Raw genomic sequence first — 18,784 nt, 5'->3', positions numbered from 1 at the left:
GTGGCTCAGTCAGTTGAGCATCCGACTTTGGCTCAGGTCATGACCTCATGGCTCCTGAGTTCCAGCCCCAAATTGGGGTCAGTGCTGACAGCTGAGAGCCTGGAGCCTGCTTCAGATTCTGTGTGTGTCTCTCTCTGCCCCTCCTCTGCTCACTCTGTCTCTCTCTCTCTCAAAAATAAATAAAAACATTTTAAAAAGTGAAATTTCCTCAGTTGAGTTTTATTTAACAGACAAAAAAAAGTTATTTTATCATCAGTTTATAGTGAGCACCTTTTGGCAAATACCCAGCTGACTAAGGCATTGAAGATCAGGAGTTTATGGGTAATGTGTCTCATATTAAAATACCACCTGTACTGTTTATGATTTACTTGATAGTTGTGTTTAAGCGATACTTTTTTTACTTTGATACACTTATTTTTATTTTTGAAGTTTATTTATTTTGGAGAGAGAGAGCAAGAGTACACCAGTGGGGAGGGGCAGAGAGAGAGGGGGACAGAGAGAATCCCAAGCAGGCTCCACACTATCAGCGCAGAGCCTGATACAGGGCTTGAACTCACGAACCTCAAGATCATGACCTGAGCCAAGATCAAAAGTAGGACGCTTAACCTACTGAGCCACTCAGGTGCCACCCCCCCCCCCATACATTTATTTTTCAGAGGAACACATATAAATGGGGGGAAAGACAGTTGTGAAAGGTAGAAAAAAAAATCATAGCTTCAGACAGAAAGAGTTGTACTAATAGAGGAGATTGAAAACATCAGCCCAGGTTCCAAGGGGCAGAGATCAGTGGGCAGGAAGATACTGGGAGCAGGGCAGGGGCAACCAGACCTGGGGTGTATGCAGAGCTGAGGAAGGGAACTCCAACTGGACATCAGGTAGGGCAGGGATAGAGTTGGGCCAGAATGAAGTTTGAAGGATGTGGTGGAAGGAAACATGCTGGGAACTGAGACAAAGAAGGACTTGGAGAGGAAGGAGAAGCAGCAGTGGTTTGGGAAAGGGTTGCTGAAAGAGAGGGCAAGATAAAGAGAGATCCAAGAAGGGGTGTGAACAGCATTTTGAGAAGGAATGCTGAGTGATTCCAGTGTCTTTCCAAGGTTGGTAGGGGAACAAAGCATTGTCTGTTGGCCTCTGAGGAATGAAGATCATTCAGGCACACCCCGAAATCATATTTGGACCATCAGGGGGCAAGATCTACCCTTCAGAGAACACTGATGCTGAGGGAAGACCAGAGACCGCATGTCCATAACTACACTCTGACAGTAAGACTTTTTTGGCTGGAAAATTTTCCAGGCCCTTAGGGGGCAAGCATATGCCTCTGAAATTCTAATGAGGGCAGGGCAAAGTGAAGACGGGAGTATAAGGCAGGGATAACTGCCTTAAAAGGGAAGAAAGTTTCTCATGCCAGCTGGGACGCGTGGGGGTTATGCTGGGGAGGAAGAGATGATGAGACAGGTTTCAGTAAGGCCTCTCCCATTTTACTGGGTTGGTTGGGAGTGAGAGGGCCTGACTATCAAAAGAAAAACAGAACATTCCCCACCCCCACCCCCACCTCCACGGTGAAGGAGTGCTCTCATGTGAGTCCAAACCCCAAGAGTGTTGCTGGAAGCATCCAAGGACCAGAGAGACGTGGCCAGGAGGCACATCCTATGTGGCGCTTTTCTAGAATTTGACCTCAAGTCCCAGGACTCAGCAGTGGGGCCAGTGGTAGAAGTTGCTGGAATTTCACCAAGTTTCTTTACAACAGCAGTGAGCCTCCTTCCATCCCTAGAGATAAAGAAAAATGTCTGTGTAGAAGGCCCTGACAAAGCATATTTTCTGTAAAAGTTCATTAGCCACAGAAACTACAATGGCTTTTCCACATTTGTGAATTCAAGAGAACCATCTTCTAAGGATGGCAGAGGCAGGCATGATGCAGTGGTTGGGAGCCTGTGCTCTGAGATTTATCCATTTTGTGAACTTGGGCAAGTTACCCATTTTCTCTGAGCCTCAATCTAATCTGTAAAAGGGAGCTAATAACACCTACCTCATAAGAATATCATAAACTTTACGTGAATTCTTGATCAAAAGAAGAATCCAGATTCAAGATTTTTCACAAGGTCATTTTATTTCACTTTTTTTTTCCTTTTTTAAGTAGGCTCTACTCCCAGTGTGTGGCTTGAGCTCACAACCCTGAGATCAAGAGTCACACGCTCTATCAACTGGGCCAGCCAGGTGCCCCTTCGCAAGGCCATTTTAAAAACCATCACATTTCCCTGAATCCCATTTGTTCACTCAACAATTGGATGAAAAAATATTTCTTTAGATGCCTAATGTGTACTCAACGCTGTGATAGATACAAAAGGAAAGGTGTTCCCTCACCTTGTCCTCCAGGCATCTGCCTCCTGATAGGACAGCAAGATCACATGAGACCTGGAGGAACCCCGTGAAGTTGAATGCTCAACTAGGTGGTCATGCCCTTCTGTGCCCGCAGCATTCAAGGAGAGGGAGGCCATGCCAGCTACATTGGCTAAGCTGGGATACACGAAAGGGAGGGTGTGGAGCAGAGCCTTGAAAGGCAGGATTTGGAGAAGGGGGAGAAAAGAGAGCATTCTTAATCTTGGTCCTGTCATCCAGATGACATGAGCGCCTGGGACAGGGGCTCAGTAAATATTTGCTGAATGAGTGAATGAGTGAATGCATGAATGGCTAAACAACTAAGCAAAGACAACAAAATCACAGAACAGTGGGCACAACTGTAAGACCAGCCTAAGTGGACCAAGGAAATGGTAGAGTTGTGAGAAGTAAGGTAGAGACAGAGCAGATTGTGGAAGAGCCTTGGAGATAGCAGAATCTTCTGGTAGGAACATGGGCTTTGGAGCTGGAGTGACAGGTTGCATTTGGACTCCATCACTTACTGTTCATGTGACTTAAGCAAGTTACTCAACCTCTCTGTGTATCAGTTTCCTCATCTGGGAAAAAATAGGGATAACATTAATAACCATAGCATCATTTTGAGAATTAAATGAGATAATGCATGTGAAACCGTAGCACAGTGCCCAGCATGCAGTAAATGCTCCAAGTGGTTAGCTTTTATTCTTGGTATTAGCTTTATCCGAGGCCAAGAAGAAGAGTATACATTCAAAATGAAAACTACAGGGAGCCACTGGAGCTCCTTGAAGCAGGAAATGGGTATGGGATGCAGTCTTTTGTAAAGAATCATTGGGCAGCAGAATTCAGGCTGGTCAGAAGGTAAAGGGCAACCACGGCAAAGATGCAGCCGCAAAGGGTAAAGAAGAGCTGACCGAGGACTGGAAACAAGGCTTCCTCAAAAAGAGAAAGCCTGCCGCCAATAGCTCATGGATTTGTGGAAGTTGGAGCCTGGCATGCAGAAGCGCTCAGTAACTCTATGAAATGAACTTCTCTACATGCTGTGCAAGCTGAATGACATCTTTCTAGAGCTCACAGGCTTAATGGCAAATGCTAGTGGGATTCCTCTACGTCAAGAACAAAGAGGTTTTTTTTTTAACGTTCATTTATGTTTTCAGAGGGACAGAGAGAGTGTGAGTGGGGGAGGCGCAGAGAGAGAGGGAGAGAGAGCATCCTAAGGAATGCTCATAAACTGTGAGATAATGACCTGAGCCTGCGATCATGACCTGAGCCGAAAGCAAGAGTTGGATGCTTACCTGACTGAGCCACCCAGGCGCCCCAAGTTCAGAGAGTTTTAAAACACTGGAAAAGTCCACTAAGACCTGGCCTCTGGTTTGTTTCAATGTCTTCCCATTATGAGAGCAGACAAATGAACACATGTGAAAGGAAAGCCAGTGAATGTGGCCAGCACAAGCACAAAATCCAGCACAAGATGACCAGATTCTTTGTGTGTGTGTGTGTGTGTCAGGGTATTAAAGAAATGAGAAAAAAATTATGCTTCTTCTACTGTTTCTTAGCTCACTGCTCTGCCAGAGTCTAATGGAATTTGAGGTCCACGTCAAGGAAAAAGAGGCAAACTCATCAGTTTGCTTCTGGCCATGGATCATGGTTTTTGGTTTTTATCTGAGCAATGGGTCTCACACTTTTGTGTCTCCTTTTCTGACCTACATTTTCAAATTCTAATTTGTTATTCAGGAATATCTCCATTGCAATTGACTAAAATGCTATTCAAATTGTTTTAAGAAAGAAGGAGAGGGAGGGTGCCTAGGTGGCTCAATTGTTAAAGCATCTGACTCAGATTCGGCTCAGGTCATGATTTCACTGTTCATGAGTTTCAGTCACACTTCCGGTGAGCTCAAGCCCCTCTTCAGGTAAACACGAGCCCCGCTTCTTCTCTATATATCTTTTTCCCTCTCTCTCTCTCTCTCTCTGCCCCTCACTCACTTGCACCTTCTCTCTCTCTCAAAAAAAAAAAAAAAAAAAGGAGAGAGATTTTATTTATCGGCTCATGAAACCAAAAATCCAGAGGTGAATCTGAGCTTCAGGTAAAGCTGGATCCAGGCATTCAAACACTGTCACCACTGTCCCAAGGAATCTCCTCTCTTGCTCTGTCTCTCTACATTCTCCAGCAGTGCCTCTGGCAGGGTCAGAATTATATTCTCACAGCAAAAAGTCCCAGCAAGCAAAAAGGATTACCTTTCCCAATAGTCTTTTTTTTTAATTTTTTAAAAAAGTTTATTTATTTATTTTGAGAGAGAGAGAGAGAGAGCAGGGGAGGGGCAGAGAGCAAAGGAGAGAGAGAATCCCAAGCAGACTCTGTGCTATCAGCACATAGCTGGATGTGGGGCTCAATCTCACGAACTGTGAAATCATGACCTAAGTCGAAACAAAGAGTCAGACTCTTAACCAACTAAGCCACCCAGGTGCCCCTCTTTCCCAATAGTCTTAAGAAAAGCTCCAGTTTGGAGTTTTTGGGGTTTTTTTTAATGTTTTTTTATTTATCTTGAGAGTGTGTGTGCACACAGGGGAGGGCCAGAGCGGGGGGGGGGGGGGGGGGGGAGAGAGAGAGAGAGAGAGAGAGAGAGAGAGAGAGAGAGTCCTAAGCAGGCTCCATGCTCAGCACAGAGCCTCATGCTCAATCCCACTACCATGAGATCATGACCTGAGCTGAAATCAAGAGTCAGAGGCTTAACCGACTGCAACCCCCCAGGTGTGCCCTGCCCCCTCCCCCTCCACCCCCCCCCTCCCCCACACACATTGGAGTCTTAGTGTTTGCACTGGCTTTGGGTAACTTGCTTTTTTCTGAACGTGTGGCTGGAGCCAAGAGATTGATACCTTGGCTACTTCCATGCTCTCCTCTGGAGCTGGGGGTGGCGTTAGCCACCACCCAATTCCACAGTTGAAAGTGTGCAAACAATGGCTTCCCTAGGAAAATTGAAGTTTAGTTACCAAAACTAGGAAGCATGGATGCCAAGCAGACAAAAAACACAGCTGACCCCTACAGGCCACAAATACCCAAGCCACAAGCTTATGAAAGGCTCCTGTAGACAAAAGAAATACAACAGTCCAATAAGCTAACATTGAATCCAGTTGGTAGTCAACTCATCTTCTGTATTTCCGGGAAGGTTGCATCCAATGGGGAGCAAATTCCAGCACTCAGAGGTTTTAGCCTTGTTGAGACATGGCATAGAACCTGCCATTGGTTTTAGCTAAGTGCACTCTCCTCTCTGAAGTATTGTTTCTGAGGAAAGTGCTCCAGGGAGCACTTAATGCTTTAAATGTTGGTACAGTACCTCAAGTTCTCAAGAAGCATCACATAAATGTGTGCATTTTTAATTGTGACTTTTTGGAGCACTGATTCCTCAAGTGACCTGGTATCGGACAATGATCTTGGGATCCCAGTCCTGGAGGAAAACACATTTTTCTCCTAGATGGTGACTCAGGGGATTACTGCAATAAAGTTCCCATCAATGGCTCTGAAGAAAAGCCCTGAAATATGCCAACCTATGTGTCCATTTGCATTTATACATATAAAATGGACTGCTAATAATAATTTAGGTCATGACATATGAAGCATGAAAACTCAGGGCAACATAAACCCACATATTCATTTAGTGCATTTGCTAAGTGTCTACCATGTGCGGGGGACTATCCTAAGCTCTGGGGATGCAGGAATAAACAAAACAAATTTAGAGAATGCTTGCATATATGAAGCTCGCGTTTGTAATAGGTGTGTCCATTTGTATACATCTTCCAGTGGCCTCTGTTATTGACAGGAAATAGACGCCAACAAACAAACCTGGCAAAGTCTCAGTGAGTACCTCCTCTACCTAGGTTTTCTGATTTTTCAAGAGGAGCCAGCAAACAGGATTTTGATGTGAAAACTAATTTTTAAAATACTGTGAAAACCAGAAACAATCTGTCTGGGTGTAATTCAGGCCCTGGGTCTGTCCCTCCACTAGAGGTCACACTGTGTCCAGGAGGGTCTCTGGGGAGGTAAGAGTCCAGATAGCAGCTCCGAAACTAAATGTGGGCAGAAAGCTGCAAAAACAGCTGTGATCCTTGCACAAAGTATTTCTCAGGTTGATTTTAGAAGACTAAGGTAGAAAAACGGCGCCTTGTTTACTAAAAAAAACAAAGTCCTTAATGAAAGGTAAGAGTGAGGAAGCAGCTGGAACATTCCAACCTCCCCCCTCCCCCACCATGTGGAGGAGGTTGGCATAGAACCATCCTGTGGTGGGTTGACAGGCCACGCTTATCTGAAAGGGAAAATTTAACTTCAGGGCGGGCTTCGTGTTACATCTGAGGTCCTAATAATGATCATTATGCTGTCAGCACACAAGACATGGTTCAAAATAATTCTCCTCCTAAAAGTCACATTCTACTCGCTTCCTGGCCCTTCCTCGCCTCCTCCACCCTGTGGCCTCCCACGCTCAGCAAGCCTTTCCTCTTGTCCACCCCATTTGCCAAGGGTTGACAGGCAGGGGACACTGGGAGTTCTCATCACCGGGTGGTCTGGGGCTACAACAGAGTTGGTGGCAGCTTCTCTTCCTGTCCTGGCTTTCAGGGGGGCGGGAGGGAGCACAGAAGAGCTTCAAACGTTTAAAAAATATTTGCACCATCCATAGAATGAAATTCTCTAAGACAATAGTTTTACTTAAAAAGTGTAAAGGAATTCCCATCCTCCAGATCTTAACAAGATCAGAAAACCTCTGTTTACTACAAGAATTGTTTCAGAGAGGGAGTGAAATCTGGCACATGAAAAATCCCATTTCTGCCCGCTCTCAAGATAGTAACTTTGCAGCCATATGCCATGAGTATTTCATCATAGCCAAACAGTACTGTGGTGCACTGGGGACAGATTTGCTGCTGCCGCCTCCTTCTGTTGCTGGAAGCATGTGGCACTGCCGTGAGAACCTTAGAAGATCAGGCAAGTGCTCCTGGCTGGGACCTCATACCTCCGTCTGTACCATGAGGCTTTCAATCCCAGCTCCTCTGGGCCCTGGGAGCCTTTTAAAGTAAAGGCCTAGATACTTTCTGAACAGGATGAGACAGAGAAAACTTGTACTCTGCCTTGCTCCCTTGCTTGGAAGATCATTTAAGATTAAGGAATGAAGTGACCTGGGGCGCCTGCGTGGCTCGGTCGGTTAAGTGTCCAACTTTAGCTCAGGTCATGATCTCCTGGTTTGTGGGTTTGAGCCCCGTGTGGGGCCCTGTGCTGACAGCTCAGAGCCTGGAGCCTGTTTCAGATTCTTTGTCTCCCCCTGCCCCCCTCTGCCGCTCCCATGCTCACATTCTGTGTCTCTCTCTCTCTCAAAAATAAATATATGTTAAAATTTTTTTTTTTAAAAATTAAAGGAAATGAAGTGACTTTTCCCACTTGTGGAGGCGAGGGCAATGCTATGATTAGGAGGGTCCAGAGACCTGTCTTCCAGCCCTGGTTCATCAGCATCCTGGCCTTGGGACCCAGAACAATTTACTAAACCTTTTCAGGTCTCAGTTTTCTCATCTGTAAAATGGAAATAATAACAGGACTGAGCACATCAAGCTGTAGTGAAGGTTGGTGGGTGCACACAGTAAAAGCTGCTCTCTTTGCACAGAACTCACACAGACTTCACCATGGACTCCATGAATCCCTGTCATGCCCTGCCATCCACAACCTAGGAGAGGGTACATATGCACACATAGGCTCAGTCTTGGCCTGACCGCTAGTTTCTGAGGCATCTTGGACACATAATCAGGAGTTACACATGATGACCAGGGCCACTTTATTGTAATTCTTTAGTTGCAGCAACGAAGATAACAAGCTACCTTTGATCCCATTACATCCAGAGCCTTCTTTTAGATGTCACCTTTGCCTGAATTTCTGAACTGCTTTGGCCAAAGTCCAGATGAGAATGTGCTTGTCCTGCCTCCTGCCCCAGGCACCTGGAGAGGCCAAAATGGCAGCTCTGTAGGTATGAAGTCTACCAGCATCAGACTGGGTGTGGCACTTGGCACTTTGTACACATACACATTCCTGGGCTCCATTCTAGACCCACTGCTTCTGACTCACTGGGGCCAGGGCCTAGGCATCTTCAAGTAACAAGCCCTCCGAGGGAGCAGGCACACATCAAAGTTAGCATTTAGGACCCTCTGGCGCCTCAAACTGCAGATCTTTTCCTCAACCTGTTTCTCCTGATCTGTCCTACTTAACCAGATCATCGCCCCCCCAGGGAAGCCAGTCCTCGAAGCCAGAAACCAGGAAGTCTCCCAGCTTCAGGACAGGCCCAGTCACCTTGTAGCGGAGTGTGGCCCTTCGCCTTTTACCACCTGCTCCTGTTCAGGCCTTCCCTTGATCTCACTCCAGAAACAGTGGTCTTGCTTTCCAAGCCTGCCCATTCTGGACGTCTTGATCTGATATGTAAACCTGGGGGTGCCTGGGTGGCTCAGACCCTTGATCTCAGCTGAGGCCATGTCATGATCTCACAGTTTGTGGGTTCAAACCCTGTATTGGGCTTTGCACTGATGTGCGGAGCCTGCTTAGGATTCTCTCTCTCTCCCTTTCTCTCTACCCCCACTCAACTTTAAAAAACGTTTCATAAACTCTTAAAGAAATGTAAACCTGGCCCTAATACTCCCTTACTTAAAATTCTTTAGGGGTTTTCCATCCTCTGCAGGACTCAAAAGCCCCTCTCCCTACAACCTCAGATCTCCTGCCACTTCTATTCCTACAGGGAAAACTCCAACTAAACTTACATTATGCTCAGGTCTTGAATGCTCCATGGGGCTGTCCACCTCTGGATTTCTATGCACATAGTTCCCTCCCCTGCAATATCCTTTCCCCTCTGCTACTCTTCTTTAAACCTCAACTGAAATGTCACCTCCTCTGGGACGCCTTCCCAGATGTTCCCAGGTTCCCAGTTCTGACTACTCCCTCCTTTATTTCTGTACACACCCCAAATATATCACCCATAACCCTGTATTGCTTTTATTTGCTTCTGTGTTTCTGCCCCACTAGACCATGTGCATTTTATCCATTTCAAATTCCAAACCTTTATCAGGGCTGATAAAGTCCTTCAGGATCAGGCTCCTGCCCACCTCTCCACCCAGTCTCCTTGCACTCTGCCCCACCCACTTCACCCAGTCACACTGGCCTGGGGACTGTGGCCAAGAGCACCAAACTCCTTCCTGATTCTGGGTCTTTATTCCTGAGGTGACCTTTTCCTCGAGTGCCCTCCCCTAGATCTTTCCCTGGGTGTCTCCATCTTAACATTGAGATCTCTGCTCTAGTATCACCTCCTGAAGAGAACTTCCTTGCCCAGCCATCAGAAGTAGTCTTTCTTCCCCATTTTCCTCTCTTATAATACCATAATATCTTCCCTCTGGAACACTTATCACAAGCTATCACTACTTCTTGTTTAAAATCAGCCTTATTGGGGCGTCTGGGGGGCTCAGTCGGTTAAGTGTCCGACTTCCACTCAGGTCACGATCTCGCGGTCCGTGAGTTCGAGCCCCGCGTCGGGCTCTGGGCTGATGGCTCGGAGCCTGGAGCCTGTTTCCGATTCTGTGTCTTCCTCTCTCTCTGCCCCTCCCCCGTTCATGCTCTGTCTCTCTCTGTCTCAAAAATACATAAAACGTTAAAAAAAATAAAAATAAAATCAGCCTTATTGAGGTATAACTTGCATAAACAAAAGGCATCTGTTTAAGTTCACAGTTAGAGGAGTTATGACCCATATCCATATATCCACCACTCTACTTAAGATACAGAGTATTTCCATAACTTGTACAATTTTCCTGATCCCTCTTTCCAGTCAGTATTCTGTACCCACTTATGGCCAGCCCCAGACAACCACTGCTCTACTTCCTGTTCCTATAGCTCCATTTTGCTTGTTCTAGAACTTCATTTAAATGTAATCACAGGGGCGCCTGGGTGGCTCAGTCGGTTGAGCGTCTGACTTCGGCTCGGGTCACGATCTCGCGGTCCGTGAGTTCGAGCCCCGCATCGGGCTCTGGGCTGACAGCTCGGAGCCTGGAGCCTGTTTCGGATTCTGTGTCTCCCTCTCTCTCTGCCCCTCCCCCGTTCATGCTCTGTCTCTCTCTGTCTCAAAAATAAATAAAAACATTAAAAAAATTTTAAAAAAATGTAATCACAAGGTTGTACTCTTCTGTCTGGCTTCTTTCAGTCAGCATAATGTTTTGGAGGTTTAGTCATGTTGTAGCACTTACCAATATTTGTGTCTTTATTCCTGAGTATGAATATTCCACAATATATCTATTGGCCTGTTGATGGACACCCGGGCCATTTCCAGTTTGGGGCTATTATGAATAAAGCTATTTTGACAATTTGCATGCAAGTCTTTGTGTAGACATCCATTTTTATTACCTTCGGGTAAATAACTACATTGGATATATGATGGAGAACTATAAGATGGTAAGTGTATGTTTAATTTTATAAGATACTGCCAACCTTTTTTCCAAAGTGTTTTTCCATTTCACACTCTTATCAGCAGTGTGTGAGAATTCCAGTTGGTCCACATCCTTGTCAACACTTATTACCAGTGTTTTCAATTTTAGCCATTCTAATGGGTGTATGGTGTCATCTCATTATGGTTTTAATTTATATTTCCCTAATGGCTAATAACACTGAACAAATTTTTCAAGTGCTTACGAATATTTGTATATCTTCTTTTAAAGTATTTTTAAAAATCTTTTGCCGTATTTTAGTTTGGTTGTTTGCTTTCTTTTTATTTACATATTTCTCCGTATGTTGTAGATGGAGATTATTGTCAAAAATATGAATTGCAAAACTCTTTTCCACTCTGTGACATATCCTGCTGTCTCTCCTCCCTTTTTTATGATTGGTTCTACCTGTGATCTAAGAAAACTCTGCCTATCCCAAGGTCATGTAGATTTTCACCTCTACTTTCTTCTGGAAGTTGTATAGTTTTTCTTTATTAAATCTTTAGTTCTTGGATGTATTTCAAGTATGTTGGGAAGTAAGGATTGAGATCCACTGTTTTCCGGTTGGATATTCCGTTATTCCGGTACCATTTGTTGAAAAATCTATCCCTTCACCTGTAGGTATTTAAATTTTGTTTTCTTTTTCAAATTCTCATTTGTCTCTCCCACTAGACTATAAGCTCCATATATTTGTTTTAATTTAATCTGGGCTCTTTTCCACCCCTGCTACCTCCTTGCAGGTAGAGGAAGCAGAAGAAGGGCTTGCTTGCAAGTCACCTCTAGGGACTTGATTCTAGGGAGCAGTGGAGCACTGCTCTAGGGAGCACTGATTCTAGAAGCAGTGGAGTGGGACAGTGGATGAGAAGGAAAGAAAGCCAGGATATGTGTGCTATGGAGCTGGTCACTGCTGTGGGCAACCGGGGCTCTGTCCGCTGGGACCTGCTGAGTGCACTTCAAAACTTCCACCGAGTATCAGAGAATGGAGCCTCTATCTGCTAACTCCAGCCCCTAACCTCCTCACACTTGCAGGCCCCGGTGCTTGCCGTGGGCAGAAGGCAAGAACTGTGGGGGGCAGCTAAGCCCAGGGGCTTCTACCTGCTCCAAGCTGGTTGCCAGGATGCCAGATGAGTAAAAGGTGGGTCAGAAGGATGAGAAGAGGGTCACCAGAGGTTTCTGATACACGCTCATTCAACAAGTATTTATCGAGTGTCTCCTCTGTGCCAAGCATTGTGTTGAGCAGTGGAGATAGTCATTGAGAGCCAATCCCTGTCCTTATGGGGGAGACAGACAGCAACCAATTCAGTGACTGACATATATTATATCAAGAAGAGGTAAGCGCTATGAAGAAAAATTAAACAGGGTAAGAGAATTATGAAGAGGAGGGTGGGGATATGGCTCATTTTGACCACCAGGAAGTTTCTCAGAGAAGTTGATGTGACAGAGAATGAGCCAGGTGGATACCTGGGCAAAAACATTCTAGGCATATGGAACCACAAGTGAAAAACCTTGTGGTGGAGAAACATGGGAGGTCAGCTCACTGGGGCTGGAGCAGAGCGAGGGGCAAAGCCTGTAAGATGGGGAAGAGGGTCTGGCAGGCCTTAGATACGAGTTTGAATTTTATTCTGACTCTGATGGGAAGCCACTGGAGGGTTTGCAGAACAGTTATAACTCGGGCTTATGTATAATATAAAAGCTATGTGGGGAACACCTGGGTGGCTCAGTTGTTTGAACGTCCCACTTCAGCTCAGGTCATGATCTCACGGTTTGTTTGTTCGAGACCCACATAGGGCTCACTGCTGTCAGCCTGTCAGCACAGAGCATGTTTCAGATCCTCTGTTCTCCTCTTTCTATGCCTCCCCCACTTGCGCTCTCCCCCAAATAAATAAATATTTTAAAAAAGGTATGTGGGGTGCCTGAGTGGCTCAGTTGGTTAAGCATCTGACTTTAGCTCAGGTCATGATCTCATGGTTGGTGAGTTCAAGCCCCACATCGGGCTCTGTGCTGACAGCTCAGAGCCTGGAGCCTGCTTTGGATTCTGTGTCTCCCTCTCTCTCTGGCCCTCCTCTGCTCATGCTCTGTCTCTCTCTGTCTCTCAAAAATGAATAAATGTTAAAAAAAAAGTTTTAAAAAGTTATGTGGGATACCATTACACATATATTAGAATGGCTAGAATTAAAAAGAAAAAATGAAGTGCTAACGACTAGTGCTGGCAAGATGCAGAGCAATGGCAACTCTCACACAAGCTGCTGGGAATGCAAAACGGTGCGGCCAGTTTGCGGAAGAGTTGGCCAGTTCACATAAAGATAAACTTACACTTGACTGTGCAACCCAGCGATGCCGCCAAATGAAATGAACCTTACGTTCACATGCAAAGCTGTACACAAATGCCTGTGACTTTATTTACATAATCGCCAAAATTGGAAAGAATTCACACGTCCTTCAACTGGAGGCTACAGTGTGGTACATCTGTGTGAGAATACTACTCAGCCATTAAAGCAAATGAACTGTTGATAACACACAAGACAACCTAGAAGGACCTCAAGGGCATTCTGCTTAGTGAAAAAAAGTTCAATCTCAAAAGGTTGCATACTGTGTAATTTCACGTATATAATAGTCTCAAAACAACAAGACTATAGAGTTGGAGAACAGATCGCGGTGACCTGGGGACAGGGAGGCAAGTAGCGAGAGCGGGTACATACAGAGAGGCAGCACCAGAGAGTCCTTCTGTGGCGAGGTAGCAGTCCACCCCTTGACTGTGGTGGTGGAGATGCAGATCTGTACACGGGACTTAAGTGCATAGAGCTATGCACACGTCCATACACACAAATGAGTGCAGGTTATAAATGGTGAAAATGAATCAGGTCTACAGTCTAATTAGCAATAATGTACCAACGTCAATGTCCTGGTTTGGATATTTTCCAACAGCTCTATATGAGATGCCACCCATTGTAGGAGGCCGTCCAATGGATGGATCTCTTAACTTTCTGCATCTTCCTGTAAGTCTATAATGTCTTCAAAACTAAAAATTTAGAAACAAAACTCTGCCAGGTAAAAAGTTACAAAAGACTTTTTTTTTTTTTTTTTAAATAGGGGACATTTGCAAATGGATGGGTAGCGGATGACACTTGGGAATTGTTGTCAACTTCCTTGTATGACATGCTCATCAGATGTCCTCCTTCCTAGGTAATAGATGTTGAGGATTTATTTTTATTTACTTATGTATTTATTTTGAGAGAAAGAGAGAGAGAGAGAAGGCACAAGTAAGAGGCAGAAAGAAAGAGAATCCCACAAAGGGCAGAGAGAGAGAGAGACAGAGACAGAGAGAGAGAGAGAGGCGGTGCTCACCCAGGGCTCATGTTTTACCTGAAGAGGGTCTTGCCCTCACCCAAAGCGGGGCCTTGAACCCACCTGATGTAGGATGCAAACTCACCAACTGTGAGATCATGACCTGAGCTGAAGTCAGATGCTTAACAATTGAACCACCCAGGAGCCCTGTGTTGAAGTTCTAGAAGTACTTCCAAATGGTTCAGCCAATATATATGCCTATGTATATACATCATTTTGAAATACAGCAAAAGGGAAACAATTATTGAATCTAGGTGGTGGGTTTATAGGTATTGACTAAATTATTCTTTTAACTTTATATTGGAAAAGTTTTGTTAAAAAAAGTTGAAAGAGGGGCACATGGGTGGCTCATTCAGTTAAGCCTCTCTCTGACTCTTGATTTCAGCCCAGGTCATGGTCTCTCTCACGGTTCATGAGTTGGAGCCCTGCATCATGCTCTGTGCTGACAGTGCAGAGCCTGCTTAAGATTCTCTCTCTCCCTCTCTCCCGGCCCCTCCCCTGCTCTCTCTCACTCTTTCTCTCAAAATATAAATAAAATTAGAAATTATAAAAAAGTTGAAAGACAGAAAACAAGGCATGAACTGCTGATAATGTACAATAGGGATAGATATCACAACGTCGTGGTAAGTAAAGGAGCCAGATTCAAATGACTACCTACTGAAGGATTCGATTTTGGAAAAGTCAAAACTATAAGGATAGCCATCAGATCAGTGGCTGCCAGTGCCTGGGGATGCGGGGGGAGGGGTCGGTCACTAAAGAGCAAGAGGGACATTCAGGACGCGATGAACATATTCTATACCTTGATTGTGATGGTGGTTACATGACTGTGTTTGTCAAAACTCACAGAACTTTACACTAAAAAAAGGCAAATTTTAATATGTGTAAATTATGCCAAAGGAAAAAAAAAAAGAGGAGGGTATCATGTGAAAACCATTAAAAGACAAGCTACTTGAGGGCAAAGATATTATCTGTCCTACGTTTGTTCACTGTGTTTATAACATACTTGACATCTAATAACAACCGAGTAAATATTAGCTAGTATGTGTAGTAATTTTTTTACCCTAATTAAGCCCCTGCGTCACAGGGACCCTGGGCTGTGCAGTGCCATGTGATACGGGCTGGGCACAGAGCACCTGCCTGACGGCTGCTCATTGAATGGGTGATTTGGCCTTGTCTTACTTACATGGGTTTGACGTTATCCCTGCTGCGCCCTCTGGAACAGGGAGGTCCTTCAGTGTCCCGTATTCTGGTGTTCTCTGGCTGGAGGGAGCTCTGTGGGCCATCTGAGAGACCAGCAACAGCTCCAGGAAGTGACAACTGGCTGCTCCAACAAAAGCGGAGGTAAAGGAATTTCCCTTTCTCTGGAGACTTGTAAGTCAAAACCAAACTTCCTTCTCCACAGACTAGCTCCTTTTAAAAAGAAGGAAGAACTTATAAATTCCCTTTGCAAGCATAAAATGCTAAATAAACATGACACTTTGTTTTCCAACATAATAATAACTACCATTTAGTTTTCTCAGTGCCAGGTCCCTTTATGGATGCCGCGTTATTCTCACAGCAGCTCAATGTGGTGGCTGTTGTTAGGAGCCCATTGCACAGGTGAGATAGCTGAGGCTCAGAGAGGCCAAGGGACTTGCCCTTGGCCACAATCTGGGGTGCTCGGCCAGCTGACCCTGCACTTACTGCTCTACCATGTGGCCTGTCACAGAGTGCCCTCCCTCTTGAGCCACTAGCCCTACTCCCAGGGGACTGCTTTTATGTGGAGTCACTGTGGGCTCAGCAGCACCTTGTGGGCCATGGAAGTCTCTTCCTCTGGCACAGAATGGGATATTCCCCCCGCAGTGGGGGTGAGGGGTTGCATCTAGATCAAACATGGAAGGCAAGGGGAAGAGTGAGGGTGAGGGAAGGGAAGGGCAGGGAAGAACATGCAGAAAACACCAGATGCTCTTTCTGGCTTAAACACACACACACACACACACACACACACACACACACACACAGAGGCATTAGGGAACACAGATTTTTATCACAGTTTGTTAGAAGGGAGAAGCAGGAGGGGGAGGAGAAGGCTGTAGAGTGAGAAAAGGTTTCTATCTAGACGTCAGATTTGGGTCCAAGGTCTGAGGATACTGACAGGAAAGATGGCAACGATGGTAACAGTAATCACTGACCCCGGGCCGGGTGCCGAATTAAACACCTGAGAATGATCTCAGGTAGCTTTTCTATTATTTCCATTCCCATTTTCAGATTAGAAAAGTGAGGCCCAGAGAGTACATACACTAAATGATAGACAGATTTGTCATATTAAGTCAGGAGGGACACACATGAAACAACAGTAGTTACCTGAGGAGGGTGCTGAGTGTGACAGAGGGAGAGAACTTTAGCTTTGTACTGCATTAAGATTTTTTACAATGGGAATGGTATCCATGGATGTGCACTTAAAAACAAAGGGGGGTGGGGTGGGTGGTTCTACAGACTGTGTCCAAGGATCCCATAATTAGTTTGGGTCAGGGTCTTTGAGAGGAGAGCCCTCAGTCCTTAACCAACCCGGCAGCACGCCTTTCAACGAGAGCGCGCACGGTTCTGGCTCCCCCACATTCCCCATGGGGCAGAGAGAGGAGGAAAGGACTTCTGAGAGGTGTTGGCTTTCCCTGGGCTTCCTGGGGGGACTGGATCGGTCACGCGTCTCCCCTCGCGTTCCAGCCGCGGGGCCCGCCCACTGTCACGGAGTGGACTCCCGGCCAATCAGACCCGGGTGATGCCACGCCGGAGATGAGAGTGGCAGGAAATCAAGGTCAAGGCCCCGGACACAATGGGGCCATTGTCCATCTCCAGTCAGTTGACTCTCAAGCAGCAGTTCCCCATCCACCCTCGCTCCTTCTCCTCTTCCCCGCCCCTTGCCAGGAAGTCACCTAAACCCCCTGCCTCCTTTTCACAGCCGCCGCCCAAGGGAAGCCACAACAATCTGAATCCTACCCTGGACGGAGGAGCTTGGCCGCCCCTGCATGGTCTGTTATGTCCACCAGGTGGCGACAGAGCACCACACTTCCGAGGGCGGGGAGGGGAGGGAGGCCGGGCGGGGGGCCAGCCGCTCACTTACTGATGGGGTGTGGGGGACCCTGCCCTTCCCGCTTTATCAAAAAAGCTAAGTGAGGTCATACTTTCCTTCACCTTTTATTCTGAGGTCACCAAGGTCTGGAAACTCAAGGGCTCTTCTCTCAGCAAATGGCAAAATGGCCGTGGACTGCAGCCCTTTCCTTGATGGAGACGAAAGCTGAGGGAAACGTCTACTACGCAAATCACAGCAGGTGCAAATCACAGCAGGTGAAACTGACCACCGCTATGGCCTCGATTAATCAATTGGCTGATTGATTGATTATGTTACGGTATAAATGTTACCTCCGAAAGGCCTCCTCCCCTGTCTCAATGATGTCCTCCCATATTGTTCTGCCCCAAAACCAGCTGTAGTTTTCCTTCTTGGCCTGTATCACAGTTTGTAATTGGATACGTATTTTATTCTTTTCCACTAGAATATATGCTCGATGAGAGCAGAGTTTGGGTCTGTTTTTGTTCACCAGTGTATCCTTGGCACCTAGTACAGGATCTGGCATACAGCAGGTGTTCAATAAATATGAATGAGTGCCCTATTGAGCCCTGGGTGTGGGACAGGGCTTCACGTTCCAGTCAATTCTGCGTGTGTGGACGTACTTCACGTGTGAATGAATGGGCCCAATGAGTGGGTGGGACCCACCCCTGACTATCAAATTAGAGAGGCATGCCCTGGAGGCATTTGGGGGTTAAGACTTCTGGCTTCACAATCCCACCTCCACCCCTCACATGCTGGGCAACTTTGCAAACATCACTTAACCTTTCTGAGTTTTAGTTTCCTCACCTGTAAAATGAAGATGAAAACGGCCCCTGTCTTCTGAGGTTGTTAGAGGGATTCTGAGAGATAATCATGGAAGGTGCTTGGCACAGGGCCTGGAACAGAGTAAGCACTGGGTGAATATTCAGTAATACTGTTATTGCTGCTGTTGCTGTTGTTGGGGAAGCAACCTTCACAGAGGCCAAAGCCCGAGTGCTCAAGGCAGGTGCCAGCCAAGGTGAAGGGTCTGAGGCTGAGAGGGCCGTTCCACTGGTACCTGTCCCTTGTAAGTTCTGGTTTGGTTTCTTCTGCGAACTGGCGCAGGAAGTTGAGGCTGATGGGGGCCCGTCCCTACCTCCGATGGCAGGTCTTATCCTCAGATCAGGGTCAGATCTGCTCTGCTGCAATCACCACTGGGGACACCCTCTTGCTACATCTCTGCCTCCCTGGGGCACTGTGGGTCCAGGCAGGCTCTGGCTTACTGTGCAGAAGTCAGGTGGGTCCAGGCCCTAGGGGCAGTGATGAGCAAAGTTATTTTGTCTCTGCCCTCAAAAAGCACTCAGTCCTGGAGGGGAGGGGAGATGGTGATTAAAGCAACACTTAGTACTGCAATAAGGGGACAGGACAAGGGCCTGGCCTGAGCCATTCCCTCAGGAAGTGACTGGTGGGTTAGGACCTGAAGGATGGGGATAAGGAGCTATCCAAGAAGACCCTTCCCTTAAAGCA

At 46.3% G+C, this 18,784-nt stretch overlaps 1 protein-coding gene across 4 annotated transcripts in view; it reads right to left on the bottom strand.

Annotated features, from left to right (window-relative positions):
* The window catches only part of CYSTM1 (cysteine rich transmembrane module containing 1), a 78,342-nt gene extending 61,097 nt beyond the window's left edge, over window positions 1-17,245 (bottom strand). The window contains exons 1-3 of one of the 4 annotated variants that reach the window (XM_042936918.1): window positions 16,537-16,844; window positions 15,377-15,603; window positions 1,309-1,764 (exon numbers count right to left, since the gene is read on the bottom strand). In XM_042936918.1, the coding sequence (XP_042792852.1) occupies window positions 1,476-1,764; window positions 15,377-15,603; window positions 16,537-16,590 (570 nt within the window). In that variant the 5' untranslated portion in view covers window positions 16,591-16,844 and the 3' untranslated portion in view covers window positions 1,309-1,475. Of the gene's footprint in view, window positions 1-1,308; window positions 1,765-15,376; window positions 15,604-16,536; window positions 16,845-17,169 lie in introns of those variants that run through there. The other 3 variants (XM_042936927.1, XM_042936943.1, XM_042936936.1) reach the window with 3 other exon arrangements.
* Between the last annotated feature and the right edge of the window lie 1,539 nt (window positions 17,246-18,784).

Source organism: Panthera leo, chromosome A1, assembly GCF_018350215.1.
Source record: "Panthera leo isolate Ple1 chromosome A1, P.leo_Ple1_pat1.1, whole genome shotgun sequence".
NCBI lineage: Eukaryota > Metazoa > Chordata > Mammalia > Carnivora > Felidae > Panthera > Panthera leo.
This window is presented reverse-complemented; position numbering and strand designations above follow the sequence as displayed.